A 19,436-nucleotide genomic window follows, 5' to 3' on the forward strand; every position below is an offset into this window, starting at 1 on the left:
TGTGAACAAAGCCTAAATGAGGGGTGTAGTCGTCATAAGCAATATGGAAGTGAATTTTTTTTTATAAATAAACGAACAAGGGAGCAACCTTAACTGTCAACCAGCAAAGTATGGGCCTGCTGGAGCTCTTGCTTGGGGAAAATAAATGTCAAAGTTGCTCTAGTTAATGGGGAAATACTTCCTTAAATGACATCATATACAAATCTCATGTAACACAGAACCCATACCAATCTATGGGGTCTTACAGTACCTCAGTTTGTCTCCATGTCCATTGGTCGCTGTATTACAAAGGTATTTTCCCCAAGGAGTACGGTAGTTCTTCCGGGGGGGCAATCTCTGTAATGCAGTGCCATATGGAGGAACACTGAAAGCCCATAGCTCCACAGTATACGGACCTTTTTGCCACCACATGGCTGATTTGTGCATGAGGCCTTAGCCAACATAGTAGTAGGAAGAAGTGATTACTAGCAGGTTTTTATTTAATTTTTTTTTAGACATTCTCTATACCAGTGGTCACTGGACAGAAACAAGTAATGCTTCAATTACCTGCAATCATGCCGTCAACCTTACTAATTCTGTTCAAAACCAGTTCAACCAAACCAACTTCAGTACAGATCAGAAGATTGCGAATGCTCTTCTTCAGGATGGCAGTAAAGATGCTCCAGATCTCCGCTTGGCAGGTGACATCACATTTGTCCAACAGTTCAACCATACAAATAATGCTCTCTACCTCTTGAATGATGAAATTCATCTCCAGGTCAAACTGCCCGCCTACAAGCTGCAAATACAATGGAAAAAAGAAGAATTAGAACTGAATGCATTATACAAATATATTAAATAGGCTGACTATTGGTGGCCTTCAGGTGGTGCAATGAGGAGTCACATTTCTGGATCCAAACACAAAGCCATTTTGATCAATTTTGGTGCAATTTGCACCAATCAGCAGCCTTTCCTAATAAGACAGAAGCCATTTACACCCAGGGTGACAATTATTATAATGCCATGTTGGTCTAGCCCGGAAGCCGGAAATGTTCGGCCTGATACACGTGTGTGCACCATGTCCGCTTTTTTCATTTCTAAGTTATATGTTAGCATCTTATTAAACACCAAACGATATGACGGTTCAGCAAGTAACTATACCTTTGTCTCAACCTCCATGCCACGATGTGGTGGAAACACCATGAAATGCAGTGCAGTCTGCATGTTACAGAGCAGGACCGAGCTGAGCAGATTGACAGTTTTATTTGAAAGGATTCAGTAAAACTTGTATTTTCTACATTTATATATCTGCTCTTTCTATGCAATGGAGTCATGTAGGCGGTGCCACTCAGTGACTGACAGCTAACGGCTTGACTACAAATATAGGGAGGGTTGTCAATGAGTAAGTAGGAACACCCACATGACCCTGATGCAAAAAAGAGCAAAGGTTTAAAGAGGTTTTCTGAGATTCTCTGGACAGGTCCTCAGTATCTGATTGGAGGGGCTGTCGGACCTCTACCAATCAGCTGCAGGGCCTTCTCCCTGCTCACCAAGCACAGCGCTGTACATTGCAAAGTGGCTGTGCTTGGTATTGCAGCTCAGCCCCACTTACTCCAATGAGGCTGAGCTGTGCCTAGGCCATGTGACCAACGAACGTGATGTCACTCGGCCTAGGCAATGCTGAGGGAAAGATGCGGCGGTACTTTAAGTGCCGATGCCTTCTCAATCAGCTCATCAATGGGGGCGTCGGACATTCACCAATCAGATCCCAGAAAAACCCCTTTACATGTTTTACTGAATCTTTTCCCACACATCTATATATCAATCTGCTCAGCTCCTCCTGCTCTATAACATGCTGCCTGCAGATTGCACTGCATTTTATGGGGATGGGTTCTCTTTAATATAGAGAAATACTACAGGCAAAACCGGAAACTAATGAGTATAAAGGCACAATATGCTAACACCTTGTAGAGAGCAGTGTGGGAATAGACCTCGTCATTGCATCATCTAAACCCATTCCCTTATGTATTCCACAATCTTAGTATAGTAACCGACAATTATCACAGTAAAAAGGGACATCATTCTGTCTCCATGGGAAAGCCTTGCAGAAGGAGAACACGGACACATTTCCTCGTGTGCTGCACTCACTACATCTACATCACAGTGGGCACCTCTATACAGTACAGTAGGCGTGGGGCTCAACAGAATAACTGGTTTACACCCCATGTAAACATGCCCAAAATCAAACCAGAAGACACTTGCCTGCCGCTACTAAGTATTGAAAGAGCAGAGATATAAATTATACGGAATCTTTTACCATAAAACTATTTATCAATCTGCTCAGCTCCTCCTGCTCTATGACCTGCTGTCTACTGATCAGACACCACATTCAATGTGACCGGTTCCCTTAATGTGGCAGTACCAGACAGCCAACCCCTCAGATGGTGCGTGGGTGTGTGTATGGTATGCAGCACCTAAGCCAAGAGATCACGTCGTGGTCAGTACTGAGCTTTCTGACACCATATTGGGAATATTACAGCAAATACTGCCATATGACAGCAGCTGAAGCAGTTTTTGAAGCCAAAATCAGGAGTGGATTACTCCTTTTTTGAATCCACTCCTGGTTTTAGCTTCAAAAACCCTGAATGTGTAGCAGTACCCCAACAATAAGGGTATATTCAGACTGAGTATTTCTGGCACAGCTTTCAGCGTGAATTTGGTGCCGAAAACCAGCGTCCTCAGGATAGGTCATCAGTATCTGATTAGTGGGGGTCTGACACCCGGCACGATCAGCTGTTTGAGAAGGCACAGACACTCCTGTGAAAGCAGTCTCCATGCTTACCAAGCACAACGCCATACATTGTTCAGCGGCTGTGGTTTGTATCGTACTCAACCCCATAGAAGTGAATGGCGAGTGCGACGTAAAGAAGTCGGCAACTTATTGGGAAAATTTCAAAAATGCCATCAAATGCTGAGTACTAGCAAGAAAAGCTCCCCGCTGCGTCCATAGCTTACAGGATGGCAGCGATCAGATCTCTTACCCACATGAACACTAATTTGTGCATGCGCTACACACTTTCAGAGCCTGCACAGAAAAGGAGATGGTCGCCTCTACATTCAGCAACTACACAAGGGTCCCATGGGTGGTCGGGGATCAGTGTGTAGGGTAAGGTGGGGACACCTTTCTAGCTCACGAGCCAGTGCACACAGATCTATACAATTTCTGAAGTTTTAACAGGAACTGGACAACCCCTTTAAGAACTGTAAAATAACAAAAGATTTAATATCATGTCAATTATGGTGAATGGTAAACAGCATAAAAAAATTCAATAGCAAACAATGCGGGCCATTTACTTTGCCCCCTATGCCAAAAACTGGAGAGAAAAAAAATACTAGACTAAATGTAGTCACACTTGGCGTTTCAAGAACGTGCTCATCGATATCTGAAAAAGGGGCATGGTGAAGGCGGGGCATGGGCCCCAGCAGATGTCTTATCATTTACGCCAGTTTTGTGGTCTATATGATGAAATGTACTTGTTACAAGATGGCGTCGATTTGATTAAATGCACACTGACCAAAGGGGGATGAGCTTTAAATACTTCTGACTTATCCTAGGTCATCGGTATCAGATCTACAGGGGTGCGACACTCGGGACCTGTGCCGATCAGCTGTTAGAGAAGGCCTGGAGTACGGCAGCCTCTTCCTAGGCCAGTGACATCACTGCACATTGGTCACATGGCATAGTTGCAGCTCATCCCCATTCAAGTCAATAGGGCTGAACTGCAATACCAAGCACTGCCACTAATACGATGTATGGCACAGTACTTGGAAAGCTGGCGGGAGCCTCCATCACACACCAGAGCTCCGGGGAGCTCACTGGTTCCCTGAAACAGCTGATAGGCGGAGGTGATGGGACTTGTACCCCCCCTGATGTGATAATGATAACCTATCATGAGGAAGGATGTCATCATTATCTTTTTCAGGATAACCTTATGGTGAGGCATGGTGCGGCATGGTGCAGGGGGATATGACCCCTAATGTGTTGATGTATGAAATAAAGGCATGCTTTACTAGATTTTGCTGTATTCGCTTAGTCATGCCTGCACACTGTGGGCTCCTTTACTCTCTGTACATGCCTGGCTGAAGCTACAGGAAGCAGAAATGCAAAAGACAGGAGTCCAGGGAACAGACTGATGCAAGCCTGCACTCACCTCTGACACCTACTTCCGTGAACAGACTGATGCAAGCCTGCACTCACCTCTGACACCTACTTCCGTGAACAGACTGATGCAAGCCTGCACTCACCTCTGACACCTACTTCCGTGAACAGACTGATGCAAGCCTGCACTCACCTCTGACACCTACTTCCGTGAACAGACTGATGGGTCTTCAGTACAAGCAAAAATAATACAAGAAAAACTGTACACTTAAAAAGCAAGGTAAAACTAAACTTTGGATTTGATGCTTTTTTCACGGATGGTTGATAAGAGATGTTTGTATAGCTTCAGTTTTTTATAACGCGCGTGCAAAACGCATTAAAATCGCATTGCACCTGCGCGATAAAAACTGAACACGATCGCAGGCAAAACTGAATGACTTTGCCTGCCAAATCGCACATTTTTCACTGAACGCATTCGCAATGCTTCCGAACCTAATACGGACATGCTCGTCTGCAAGGGGCCTAACTCCACAGTTCTGCCTCAGTACGGATTGCCGGGAGTGGGGAGGCCGGAGTTTCTAATATATTAATCCCTTTGTCAAATTGGTCACGCCAAGGAAATGGCAGGTTCATCCAACAGTAGTCTAATGTGTATGGGGGTCTTAAAAGGGTTGCCAACGCCATTACTACCGATGGCCTGTCCGAAGGATGGGCAATCAACATCTGATCAGCGAGGGTCCGGTAGGTCTATCCACCGTTTCAGAATAGCTCCAGAGCAGCACTACACAGCTCCATCCATTGTGTGGTGGACAGAGCTTGTAACTGCAGCGTTATTGCTCCCATTCACTTCAATAGGAACAGCGCTCCGGAATCCAGCTCCTTTCACTACACAATAGACAATTGTTTGTTCCAGAGTTGGCGCTATACTGAAACGGCTGATTGGCGGGGGATGTCGGATCCTCGCTGATCAGATAGTGATGAACTACCCCGAGGACAGGCCATCAACAGTAAACGAGTAGACAGCCGAGAGCTTAAGAATTTGTGATTTACAGTAAAGACATCCGTGACCATGACAGGCTTTACAAGATGTCACATTTCCTAAACCAGTTGTTTCTCATTACATGGACTGACGCGCAGTAGATTCTGCTCCGTTATTTTCTCTGCAATCCAGATACAAGTGATAAATTCTATAAAATAGTGATAAAGTTCTCTGAAATTAGTAGTCATAGAAACAGGACAAAGATAGCATTAAAATAGACGCTAATGATACCTTATGTTTTAACCAGTTACACACTTGCCTGGCATAGTAAAATAATCCTAAAGCCACAAGACGTCTGGAATGTTCTCTTAGGTTTCCCTTTATACTGCCACTCAGTATGGAATATGTCCATAAGAAAAGGAAACCCCACCATGGCCAGAACTGGCTTAGGATACTTTCACACTAGCGTTTTTACTGGATCCGGCAGGGTTCAGCAAAAACGCTTCAGTTACTGATAATACAACCATCTGCATCCGTTATGAACGGATCTGGTTGTATTATCTTTAACGTACCCAAGACGGATCCGTGCAGTTTTCTATTGTGTCAGAGAAAACGGATCCGTCCCCATTGACTTGCATTGTGGGTCATGACGGATCAGTCTTGCTCCGCATCCCATGTCCGGTATGGGAATGCGACCAAACAGAACGGAATGCATTTTGGAGCATTCTGTTCAGTTAGGTTTTGTCCCCATCGACAATGAATGGGACAAAAACAGAAGCATTTTTCTCCGGTATTGAGACCCTATGATGGATCTCAATACCGGAAAATAGAAACGCTAGTGTGAAAGTAGCCTTAAAGGGGTTGGCCACTTCTGGCTCCTGTTGATCAATGTGTCTGTATAACACCTACTAATATAAAACGGTGTCACAGACCACCACCATTAAAACATAACCTTTATTTTTTGGATTTAAAAAATCTCCATAAGTGCCTAAAATGCTATAGTTGGACTTACGGGCACTAGGGAAGAAAGGAATAGTGTCCCTGTCTACCCCTATACTGTAGGCCCTGCCTATATACGGAATGGCCACCGCGATGGTGGCGATCCCGAGTGACCCTAAAATGTCCCTGATACGGTTTGTCACTACCTTATGTGACCTCAAGGGTCATGTATTATACATTATAAATCAAATCCCAATAACTTGATAACATGTTGGGAAATTCATTCACGCTTCGTTTGGTGGTAAAAGCAGAATTGCGTTATGGATTCCATTACCACGGACCATAACGCAATGACGGAATGCATAACAGAATGCCTTTAGAGGCATTCCGTCATAATAGAAGTCTATAGGCTGCAAAACGGATCTGTCCTGTTTCCGTTATGCAGGGGAGTCCTCTCCTGCATAACAGAAACGGGACGGATCCATTTTGCAGCCTATAGACTTCTATTATGACGGAATGCCTCTAAAGGCATTCCATTATGCATTCAGTCATAGAATTGCGTTATGGTCCGTGGTAACGGAATCCATAATGTAATTCTGCTTTTACCACCAAACAAAGAGTGAACGAATTTCATAAACATGAAATTCACTCATCTCTACTGATAACATAGTTAATAAAATTTGATAATATATTACAGATCCAATTAACCAAAAAAGGGGGGTTACTACAAATTAATCTCTGTTACTAATGCTTAGGTCCCAAACCTCCAACGCGTTTTACTGTACCCGAAAGTCACAGCTCATCAAGGTTTGAGAATGCGAGGAAGGTTCCCCCTAGATCATATTATGTAAAAAAAAATGTTGGTAGAGAGGAGAAAAGGTTGGTTACAAGAATAAAAAAAAATGCTGTTGAGACAAGAACACTATCTGATAAAGTACCTGAACCGATATGATCCTACAGGACTCAGGAGACGGCTCTTAATACGGGGAATATACCTCCAAGATATAACAAAATCCCTTAGAGTATGTAGCTCCCGACTGGTAGCCGTAAAGTGCTAGATGTGCATATTGTAATACAGTACCAATTACTTAGGGTACTTTCACACAAGCGTTTTTCTTTTCCGGCATAGAGTTCCATCCTAGGGGCTCAATACCGGAAAAGAACTGATCAGTTTTATCCTAATGCATTCTGAATGGAGAGCAATCCGTTCAGGATGCATCAGTTCAGTCCCTTTTACGTTTTTTGGACGGAGAAAATACTGCAGCATGCTGCAGTTTCATCTCTGGTCAAAAATACTGAACACTTGCTGGAATGCCGGATCTGGCATTAAATTTACATTGAAGTGTATTAGTGCCGGATCCGGCACTAAGTGTTCCGGCAAAACAAATCTGGCTTTCCTGTCTACGCATAGGCAGACCTTTAAAAATGCAAAAAAAATGAATACCAGATCAATTTTTCCGGGTGACACCGGAGAGACGGATCCGGTATTTCAATGCATTTGTCAGACGGATCCGCATCCGGTTTAGTCTGCCAAATTCCATCAGTTTGCATCCGGATTGCCGGATCGAGCGGGCAGCGTGAAAGTACGTATTCCAAGGGTATAAGATTCATATGCATCCGCTTGGACCCAGTACTTGCGCGTCCCTTTTTAAAATGTTTTGAAGTAAATGATTTATTTAAGTATTTTTCCATGGAGTGCCAGGACCACACGATTATCTGGATGCTCATCTGGTTGCTGGTCTTAGGTCTTTCTGTGCACCTACCCATGAACGCCATGGATGGTATAAATGTGATGGTAATGGTAATACCTAAACAGCATAGATACAATTCTACCTGTAGCCAGTCAGATGCGTCTTATGGGGCAAATACTAATGAGCTCTTGCATTATGGAAGCGGTAATTAGTACCGGAGGACCAAAGTGTAATATAATGGTGGAAAGATTAAACACAGTCACAGACCACAGTCACCAGCGCATGGGAATGGTGCTGCAGAATCCACAAGTATAAAGTGCAGGCTTCACGCAGATTTAATCAAAAATGCACATTGAGGCCACACACAAGGATACAGTCAATAAAGTCATAGAAAGACATTCACATATTTATTTGATAACCATAGATAAAAAGCAGGGCCATTCCCAGCTCCTGACAGTGGAGTCAGCCGGCACATGCCAGGGTCACCATTATATACACTAGTGACTACAAATAATCCTACACTCACCTACATCAGGCACGCTCAACCTGCGGCCCTCCAGCTGTTGTAAAACTACAACTCCCACAATGCCCTGCTGTAGGCTGTTCAGGCATGCTGGGAGTTTTGTAACAGCTGGAGGGCCGCAGGTTGAGCATGCCTGACCTATATAATCCAATAGACATACAACGTTTATATGAAAAATTCCCAGACGTTGCAATAATTATTTATATATATATATATATATATATATATATAAAAATCGGACAGCACTCCAAGACTTGAAAAAACGTGATGTCTTTATTCACCCATGTGGAACAATTGCAACGTTTCAGCTCACAACTGAGCCTCTCAAGCAACGTTTTTTCAAGTCTTTGAGTGCTGTCCGATTTCATACGTATATTAAGGGTGAGAAGCTAATTCCCTTGGACCTTGCACCTGAGCCCTGACTGGTGCCGCCGAATTATTAATATTTAAATATATATATATATATATATATATATATATATATATATATATATATATATATATAACAGACCAAAAGTTTGGACACCTTCTCATTCAAAGAGTTTTATTTTCACAACTATGAAAATTGTAGATTCACACTGAAGGCATCAAAACTATGAATTAACACATGTGGAATTATATACATAACAAACAAGTGTGAAACAACTGAAAATATGTCATATTCTAGGTTCTTCAAAGTAGCCACCTTTTGCTTTGATTACTGCTTTGCACACTCTTGGCATTCTCTTGATGAGCTTCAAGAGGTAGTCCCCTGAAATGGTTTTCACTTCACAGGTATGCCCTGTCAGGTTTAATAAGTGGGATTTCTTGCCTTAGAAATGGGGTTGGGACCATCAGTTGCGTTGAGGAGAAGTCAGGTGGATACACAGCTGATAGTCCTAATGAATAGACTGTTAGAATTTGTATTATGGCAGTAAATAAGCAGCTAAGTAAATAAAAACGAGTGGCCATCATTACTTTAAGAAATGGAGGTCAGTCAGTCAGCCGAAAAATTGGGAAAACTTTGAAAGTAAGGGCTATTTGACCATGAAGGAGAGTGATGGGGTGCTGCGCCAGATGACCTGACCTCCACAGTCACCGGACCTGAACCCAATCGAGATGGTTTGGGGTGAGCTGGACCGCAGAGTGAAGGCAAAAGGGCCAACAAGTGCTAAGCATCTCTGGGAACTCCTTCAAGACTGTTGAAAGACCATTTCAGGGGACTATCTCTTGAAGCTCATCAAGAGAATGCCAAGAGTGTGCAAAGCAGTAATCAAAGCAAAAGGTGGCTACTTTGAAGAACCTAGAATATGACATATTTTCAGTTGTTTCACACTTGTTTGCTATGTATATAATTCCACATGTGTTAATTCATAGTTTTGATGCCTTCATAGTCATGAAAATAAAGAAAACTCTTTGAATGAGGTGTGTCCAAACTTTTGGTCTGTACTGTGTGTATGTGTGATATATATGAGTTTCTCAGAATAGGAGAAAATACATCCACTACCACGGTTACCTCACTGCCGCCTTTAGCAATTTCCTTTTCTATTTGCTTAGCCTTGCATATGGCAGTACAGATGGTGCTAGACTGCTCCATGTCTAGAACAGCAGACTCCACGATCATTATCAGATAAGAATGAGGTGAAGGAAACTGGGTCAGAGAAGATGCTGCATTCACGAATTGCCCGCGTTATATCTGGTTTATACAGGCTTCATTGTACAAAGTCACATTAAGTATAAAAGCGCAAAGGTCACTTTGCTGCACAGAAGGGATAGAATATTACTGGAATGTAGTGCTCCAAGTAATAAAACGTACACAGAGCTACATTCACACGACACCCTCCGTTTTTCATGGCCATTTTTCACCTATTTTTGCATCTGGTCTGTTTGTTTTTAACAGATAGTTTGCCTCCATTTTAACAGCTGATTTTCATAGCGTTTTTAAGTTAAAACGCCACCCCCTGCAGTTCCCTCACTGTATGCCCCTAATATAAATAATGCCCTTTCTACCCCCTGTAGTTATAATGGCCCCCCGTTGTGCCCCGGCCTTCCCCACATCCCCGCTAGTGCCGACAAATACTTGCTTCATCCACTTGAATGAGCGGTGACACTCACTCCTCACTGGATGCGCTCCCAGTGCGATGACGCATCGCAGGTCTTGCTACATGCAGTAAAGAGGACACTCACTCCTCACAGGATATCTCCTGAAAGGACCTGTAATGACATCAACACGTTGGGGGTGTCAGGTTCTTCTGCATTCTGTGAGGAGCAGGCGTCCAAGCGTGTGCCAATGGATGAGTTATATATTTTTTCCCCCATTTTCGTTTAACCCCTGAAGGGTCAATTTTATTACTAGTGTACCCGTGCACTCTTGCCTAAGTGGCCGTTAAACAGTCCTATTGTTTTCAATGGGCACTGTCTGGCCATGAAAACAGCCAAAATAGGCCATATCCTATTTTTTGACGGCCGCTATTGAATGGCCATTAAAAAATAGCCATGTGAATAGCCCCATAGACTGCAATGGTTCTGAAAACGGCTGTTATTAAGCAAGTTTTTTAGTGTCGTCTGGATGTAGACTAAAAAGTTTCCTTGTTTTTGTGACCTCTTACCTTTCCTGACATGACAGCTATAGTAAATACTCATATCCCATCAATTCTGGAGCATTTTTTCTTCTAAGGGTACTTTCACACTTGCGTTTTTCTTTTCCGGCACAGAGTTCCGTCCTAGGGGCTCTATACCAAAAAAGAACTGATCAGGCATATCCCTATGCATTCTGAATGGAGAGCATACCGTTCAGGATGCATCAGGATGTCTTCAGTTCAGTCTTTTTGACTGAACCCGGCAAAAGATAAAACCGCAGCATGCTACAGTTTTATCACCGGCCAAAAAAAAACTAAACATTTGCCGAATTTTTCCATAGGAATGTATTAGTGCCGGATCCGGCATTCAAAATACCGGAACGCTGGATCAGTCCTTCCGGTCTGCGCATGCGCAGACTGGTAAAAATGTAGAAAAATAAATAAATAAAAAAATCGAAACGGATCTGTTTGTCTGTATGACAATCGGACAGACTGATCCGTTCTTGCAATGCATTTGTAAGACTGATCAGGATCCTGATCAGTCTTAAAATGCAATCAGTTGGCATACGTTTTGCCGGATCCAGCAGGCAGTTCCGGTGACCCAACTGCCTGCTGGATTCCACTGCCGCAAGTGTAAAAGTAGCCTAACTCTTCGCGTTCTGTAATTCCTCTGTTATTCCTCTTAGAAATTTATTAATAAAATGCCAACTGGGTATTACCAGTTAGGGGTGTGTCCCTGCACACAGACACTGTCCAATCTGTACAGCCAGTATCAGACTATGTAGGGACACAACCATTTGACAAGGAACGGTAACACCCAGCTGTCAATTTTTTCACCCATTTATGGGAGGAATAATAGAGTAACGGCACAACACAGATACATGAAGAGATGCTCCATGGAGGCTGCAAGTATTTAAGCACACAGGTTCTCTTAAAATGCAATTAAGCTCTGCTGATATACAGGCGTGGGTTAAAGTTTGGCATGCATTCTGCAAAAGGGCAACGACATTCTCACGTATTCAGAAAACTCTTCTAGGCAATTACAAAATTCTTGATCAGCACAAGCAACACTGGGGGAGAGACATTACAGAAAATGTCAGAATTCTCAATTAAATTTGCAAAAAAAATAAAAAATATAAAAATCTGGCATACCTTATCTGCACCATATTTATTGACCCCGATTTACAAATTCTATAAATGGAGTAACCTCAGACAGGGTGTCTAGACCTGCATCAGACTTATCACAGGGGGCTCAGGCAGGACGACACATCTGGTGCAGGGATAGACACTTCTCGCTGACTCTACACCAACTATTAGTTGGCTTACTTTGAGACACATTTTTACACCAGAACTGTTGCACAATTTTGGCACTATATGGGTCCTCCAAGGCCCCACCGCCTTTTCAAGCAAGTTAACCATGCAGAACTGTTGACAGCCCTAGGTGGGGACTGGGGAGAGCAGGACAAACATACGGTACTTTTTGTGGAGCTTTTATTTATTAATAGCTCCACAAAAAGGTAAGGCGGTTTCATTTTGCAAAAAAAAAAAAAAAGTAATAAAAATATATTATTTTGATATCAACTTGATGGGGTTCTTGGAGTTTGGGGTCATATCGCTAGGATATGCCTACAAGGTCGGAAAGGTGCGGGTCACACCTTTAGGACCCGCACCTATACTTAGAACAGAGCCTGCAAAGTGCCAGAGGGCGCGTCCGCCCTCCATTCATTCCTATGGGAGTACTGAAAACAGCTGAGCGCTGGCTCATCTATGTCCGTAAGCTCAATAGAATTGGGCCGCGCTTACAGAGTGCGCTTCCCATTTGTTTAACCACCTCCGGACCGCCTAACGCACGGATGCGTCCGGAAGGTGGTTGATTCATTCCTCCTGGACGCATCCGTGCGTCATCTCGCGAGACGCGAGATTTCCTGTGAACGCGCGCACACAGGCGCGCGCACTCACAGGAACGGAAGGTAAGAGAGTGGATCTCCAGCCTGCCAGCGGCGATCGTTCGCTGGCAGGCTGGAGATGTGATTTTTTTAACCCCTAACAGGATTATTAGACGCCGTTATGATAACAGCGTCTAATATACCTGCTACCTGGTCCTCTGATGGTCCCTTTTGTTTGGATTGACCACCAGAGGACACAGGTAGCTCAGTAAAGTAGCACCAAACACCACTACACTACACCCCCCCCCCCCCCCCCGTCACTTATTAACCCCTTATTCACCCCTGATCACCCCAGATAGACTCCCTGATCACCCCCCTGTCATTGATCACCGCCCTGTAAGGCTGCATTCAGATGTCCGTATGATTTTTACGGATCCACTGATACATGGATCGGATCCGCAAAACACATACGGACATCTGAATGGAGCCTTATAGGGGGGTGATCAATGACAGGGGGGTGATCACCCCATATAGACTCCCTGATCACCGCCCTGTCATTGATCACCCCCCTGTAAGGCCTCATGCACACGACCGTTGTGTGCACCCGTGGCCGTTGTGCCGTTTTCCGTTTTTTTTTCGCAGACCCATTGACTTTCAATGGGTCCGTGGAAAAATCGGAAAATGCACCGTTTTGCAGCCGCATCCGTGATCCGTGTTTCCTGGCCGTGAAAAAAATATGACCTGTCCTATTTTTTTCACAGCCAACGGTTCACGGACCCATTCAAGTCAATGGATCCGTGAAAGAACACTGATGCACACAAGATTGGCATCCGTGTCCGTGATCCGTGGCCGTAGGTTAGTTTTTATACAGACGGATCCGAAGATCCGTCTGCATAAAAGCTTTTTCAAAGCTGAGTTTTCACTTCGTGAAAACTCAAGTCCGACAGTATATTCTAACACAGAGGCGTTCCCATGGTGATGGGGACGCTTCTAGTTAGAATACACTACAAACTGTGTACAAGACTGCCCCCTGCTGCCTGGCAGCACCCGATCTCTTACAGGGGGCCGTGATCAGCACATTTAACCCCTTCAGGTGCGGCACCTGAAGGGGTTAATTGTGCTGATCACGGCCCCCTGTAAGAGATCAGGGCTGCCAGGCAGCAGGGGGCAGACCCTCCCCCCCTCCCCAGTTTGAATATCATTGGTGGCCAGTGCGGCCCCCCCCCCCTCCCTCTATTGTAATAATTCGTTGGTGGCACAGTGTGCGCCCCCCCCCCCCCTCCCTCCCTTGTAATAATTCGTTGGTGGCACAGTGTGCGCCCCCCATCGGCCCCCCCTCCCTCTATAGCATTAACAACATTGGTGGCCAGTGTGCGGCCTCCCATCTCTCCCCCCCCCCCCCCCATCATTGGTGGCAGCGGAGTTCCGATCAGAGTCCCAGTTTAATCGCTGGGGCTCCGATCGGTAACCATGGCAACCAGGACGCTACTACAGTCCTGGTTGCCATGGTTACTTAGCAATAGTACAATAGTAGAAGATTCATACTTACCTGCTGCTGCGATGTTAGTGTCCGGCCGGGAGCTCCACCTACTGGTAAGTGACAGGTCTGTGCGGCGCATTGCTAAATGAACCGTCACTTACCAGTAGGAGGAGCTCCCGGCCGGACACGAACATCGCAGCTCCCAGGTAAGTATGAATCTTTTACTATTGTACTATTGCTAGTAACCCGCTGCCACCAATGATCCGGGGGGGGGGGGGGGGGGGCCGCACACTGGCCACCAATGTTGTTAATGCTATAGAGGGAGGGGGAACCAATGGGGGGCGCACACTGTGCCACCAACGAGTTATTACAATAGAGGGAGGAGGGGGGGGGGGGCGCACACTGTGCCACCAACGATTTATTACAATAGAGGGAGGAAGGGGGGGGGGGCGCACACTGTGCCACCAACGAATTATTACAATAGAGGGAGGAAGGGGGGGGGGCACACTGTGCCACCAACGAATTATTACAATAGAGGGAGGAAGGGGGGGGGGGCGCACACTGTGCCACCAACGATTTATTACAATAGAGGGAGGAAGGGGGGGGGGGGCGCACACTGTGCCACCAACGATTTATTACAATAGAGGGAGGAAGGGGGGGGCGCACACTGTGCCACCAACGAATTATTACAATAGAGGGAGGAAGGGGGGGGGGGGCCGCACTGGCCACCAATGATATTCAAACTGGGGGGGGGGGGGGGTCTGCCCCCTGCTGCCTGGCAGCCCTGACCTCTTACAGGGGGATATGATAGTACAATTAACCCCTTCAGGTGCGGCACCTGAGGGGTAATTGTGCTGATCACGGCCCCCTGTAAGAGATCGGATACTGCTAGGCAGCAGGGGGCAGTCATGTACACAGTTTGTAGTATATTCTAACTAGAAGCGTCCCCATCACCATGGGAACGCCTCTGTGTTAGAATATACTGTCGGAAATGAGGTTTCACGATCTAACTCATATCCGACAGTATATTCTAACATAGAGGCGTTCCCATGGTGATGGGGACGCTTCAAGTTAAAATATACCATCGGATTGGAGAAAACTCCAATCCGATGGTATAAAGGGACTCCAGACTTTACATTGAAAGTCAATGGGGACGGATCCGTTTGAAATGGCACCATATTGTGTCAACGTCAAACGGATCCGTCCCCATTGACTTGCATTGTAATTCAGGACGGATCCGTTTGGCTCATGTCCGTGGATCCTCCAAAATTCAAGGAAGATCCACGGACGAAAAAACGGTCACGGATCACGGGAAAACGGAACCCCGTTTTGCGGACCGCAAGAAAATACGGTCGTGTGCATGAGGCCTAAGGCTCCATTCAGACATTTTTTTGGCCCAAGTTAGCGGAAATTATTTTTTTTTTTCTTACAAAGTCTCATATTCCACTAACTCAGGGCTCGACAAATCCCAGGCGCCAGGTCGCCATGGCGACCAGGAATTTAGTATTGGCGCTTGGGTATTTGTCAGCCCGTTTTCAAAGGTGCTCGGGCGACGAGTGCGGAGCTGCCGTTCTGTCCGGAGGCAGCACCGTTTGAAACAGCTCCGTCACAGCACACAATAGCAGAGACGCTGGCAGCAGGGAGGGGAGGGGCTCGGGAGGAGTGTAATCTGATCGTAGAGTGGAAGCTGCTTCTGCCAGCCCCTCCCCTCCCCGCCCACCAACCAACCAGAGCTGAGGCAAGGCAAGCACTAGCAGCTCTGAGTCACTGACACAAGTACAGGGAGAAAGAATCGAATGAGTCTCAGGTTAAAAGAATCTAAAGATCCGACTTAGTGACTCATTCGATTCTTTGAGTTAAAAGAACAGTCAGTCAGACTCTAGAACAGGTTACACTGAGGCTGATGCTTTTGCAGCAGTGATAAGATTAAGGGACAGGAGCAGAGATGAGAGAAGTGACAGGACACAGTTTAGATTACAGTTTGAATTAACCCTTTAGGATCAAATTGGCTTCTCAAGGAGATATATGTTAAAGGCATCCCTTCTTCTGTCTCATTCAGTAGCTATAGAACTAAGGCTACTTTCACACTTGCGGCAGGATGGATCTGGCAGGCGGTTCACCCTGTCGGATCCGTCCTTCCGTTGTTTCGCCGGACCACCGCTCCGTCCCCATTGACTATAATGGGGGCAGAGCTCTGGCGCAGCACGGCAGTGCATGGTAAAAGTACTGCATGTCCAACTTTTTAGTCCGGCGGCCTCTAACCGCGAACTGCCATGCTGCGCCGGAGCTCCACCCCCGTCCCCATCATAGTCAATAGGGTCTGGGGACGGAGCGGCGGTATATGTAACATGGTATACAGCATTATTGGGGGGGGGCTCTATGGAGAAGTGGGGGGGGGGCACTATGGGCGCACCTACTAGGGGCTTTATGACGCGGCTCCGCCTGGCTCCTAACTTTTTTAGCTGGCTCCTACATTCCAAGGAAATTTGTCAAGCCCTGCACTAACTTGTGTCAAAAAATAAAATCTCACATGAACTCACCATACCCCTCACGGAATCCAAATGCGTAAAATTTTTTAGACATTTATATTCCAGACTTCTTCTCACGCTTTAGGGCCCCTAGAATGCCATGGCAGTATAAATACCCCACATGTGACCCCATTTCGGAAAGAAGACACCCCAAGGTATTCCGTGAGGGGCATATTGAGTCCATGAAAGATTGAAATTTTTGTCCCAAGTTAGCGGAAAGGGAGACTTTGTTAGAAAAAAAATAAAAAAATATCAATTTCCGCTACCTTGTGCCAAAAAAAAAAAAAATTTCTTTGAACTCGCCATGCCCCTCATTGAATACCTTGGGGTGTCTTCTTTCCAAAATGGGGTCACATGTAGGGTATTTATACTGCCCTGGCATTCTAGGGGCCCTAAAGCGTGAGAAGAAGTCTGGGATCCAAATGTCTAAAAATGCCCTCATAAAAGGAATGTGGGCCCCTTTGCGCATCTAGGCTGCAAAAAAGTGTCACACATCTGGTATCGCCGTACTCAGGAGAAGTTGGGCAATGTGTTTTGGGGTGTCATTTTACATGTACCCATGCTGGGTGAGATAAATATCTTGGTCAAATGCCAACTTTGTATTAAAAAATTGGAAAAGTTGTCTTTTGCCAAGATATTTCTCTCACCCAGCATGGGTATATGTAAAATGACACCCCAAAACACATTGCCCAACTTCTCCTGAGTACAGAGATACCACATGTGTGACACTTTTTTGCAGCCTAGGTGGGCAAAGGGGCCCACATTCCAAAGAGCACCTTTCGGATTTCACCGGCCATTTTTTACATTTTTTGATTTCAAACTACTTACCACACATTTGGGCCCCTAGAATGCCAGGGCAGTATAACTACCATTTTGGAAAGAAGACACCCCAAGGTATTCGCTGATGGGCATAGTGAGTTCATAGAAGTTTTTATTTTTTGTCACAAGTTAGTGGAATATGAGACTTTGTAAGAAAAAAAAAAAAATAAAAAAAAAAATCATTTTCCGCTAACTTGTGACAAAAAATAAAAAGTTCTATGAACTCACTATGCCCATCAGCGAATACCTTAGGGTGTCTACTTTCCGAAATGGGGTCATTTGTGGGGTGTTTGTACTGTCTGGCCATTGTAGAACCTCAGGAAACATGACAGGTGCTCAGAAAGTCAGAGCTGCTTCAAAAAGCGGAAATTCACATTTTTGTACCATAGTTTGTAAACGCTATAACTTTTACCCAAACCATTTTTTTTTTTACCCAAACATTTTTTTTTTAATCAAAGACATGTAGAACAATAAATTTAGAGCAAAATTTATATATGGATGTCGTTTTTTTTGCAAAATTTTAAAACTGAAAGTGAAAAATGTCATTTTTTTTGCAAAAAAAATCGTTAAATTTCAATTAATAACAAAAAAAGTAAAAAATGTCAGCAGCAATGAAATACCACCAAATGAAAGCTCTATTAGTGAGAAGAAAAGGAGGTAAAATTCATTTGGGTGGTAAGTTGCATGACCGAGCAATAAACTGTTAAAGTAGTGTAGGTCAGAAGTGTAAAAAGTGGCCTGGTCATTAAGGGTGTTTAAGCTAAGGGGGCTGAGGTGGTTAAATGGGACTTCTGAAAATAGCAGAGCGCACTGCTTGGCTATTTTCAGCACTCCCATAGGAATGAATGGAGGCTGGCCTCTGGGACTTTGCAGGCTCTATTCTAAGTACAGGTGCAGGTACCAGAAGTGGGACTCGTACCTATCGGACATTAGGGGCATATCCTGGTGATATGACCCCAATGTCCAAAATGGGAGTAACTCCTTAAGGACAAATATCAATTTTTACATGAGTGCTTGTTTTTTGTGGGACCAATTGTATTTTTGAGTGACACCATTCTGGGGTACATATACCTTATTAACTGTTTTGGGTTGTAAAGGAAAAAAAAAAAAAAAGCATTATTGCCATTGTTTTTTTGCACTATAAATGTATAATGTTCACCGTGTGGCGTACCTTGTATGTTACTTTTATGCTATGGGTCAGCGCAATTATGGCGATAGTAAAAAATATATATATATATTTGATATTAACATTTTAGGACACATTGGACTCCTTGGTTAACATTTAACTTTTTTTTTTTAAGGGGGGATAGAAACAATACAATTCCATTGTTTTTTTCTGCAGATGGTGTAAGTTGTTCCCATGTCATCTTTATTATACAGGTTGTGGCGAACACTGTGATACCGTGTGTTGTGTTTTGTTCTTTAAGGGAAAAAATATATTTTTATTTATAAAACTTTTGACTTTAGAAATGCGAAGTCTTCTTGAGTTTATAATGTGTTGGTGTATCTTGCATACCAATGCACTAGAGCCTATGAGGTATCAGTGCCAGGCAGTTTATTAGAACATGCCTGTGGCATAGTCATGGCTTCTGTTAGGCCACTGACTACCATGGCAACACATCTACACCACACAATTACTTCAGCAGGGGGCCAATGGGGACAGAGGGAGCCACGATATCTAGGGAGTCATCTCCGATCCCAGCCCTTACACTGGGCGCTCGCTTCCAAGGTGATCCAGAGCGATGTAGAAGTACAGTCTGTCTAGGGTCTTCCAGTCCCTTCCGCCTGTGCCATACAGCAGGGACTGAAGAGACTGTACACTGGTTGTACTAACACACAACCGCTCCAGACCAAAAATTTGATTTAACAATAAAAAAAAAATTTTTATATTGCTG

At 44.6% G+C, this 19,436-nt stretch overlaps 1 protein-coding gene across 1 annotated transcript in view; it reads right to left on the reverse strand.

The window, feature by feature from the left end:
• The window catches only part of LRBA (LPS responsive beige-like anchor protein), a 640,201-nt gene that overhangs the window by 591,701 nt on the left and 29,064 nt on the right, over window positions 1-19,436 (reverse strand). The window contains exon 2 of the mRNA XM_040418535.1: window positions 547-778. Within this exon, the coding sequence (XP_040274469.1) occupies window positions 547-778 (232 nt within the window). The remainder of the gene's footprint in view (window positions 1-546; window positions 779-19,436) is intronic.

This window comes from Bufo bufo, chromosome 2 (assembly GCF_905171765.1).
Source record: "Bufo bufo chromosome 2, aBufBuf1.1, whole genome shotgun sequence".
NCBI classification, from domain to species: Eukaryota; Metazoa; Chordata; class Amphibia; order Anura; family Bufonidae; genus Bufo; species Bufo bufo.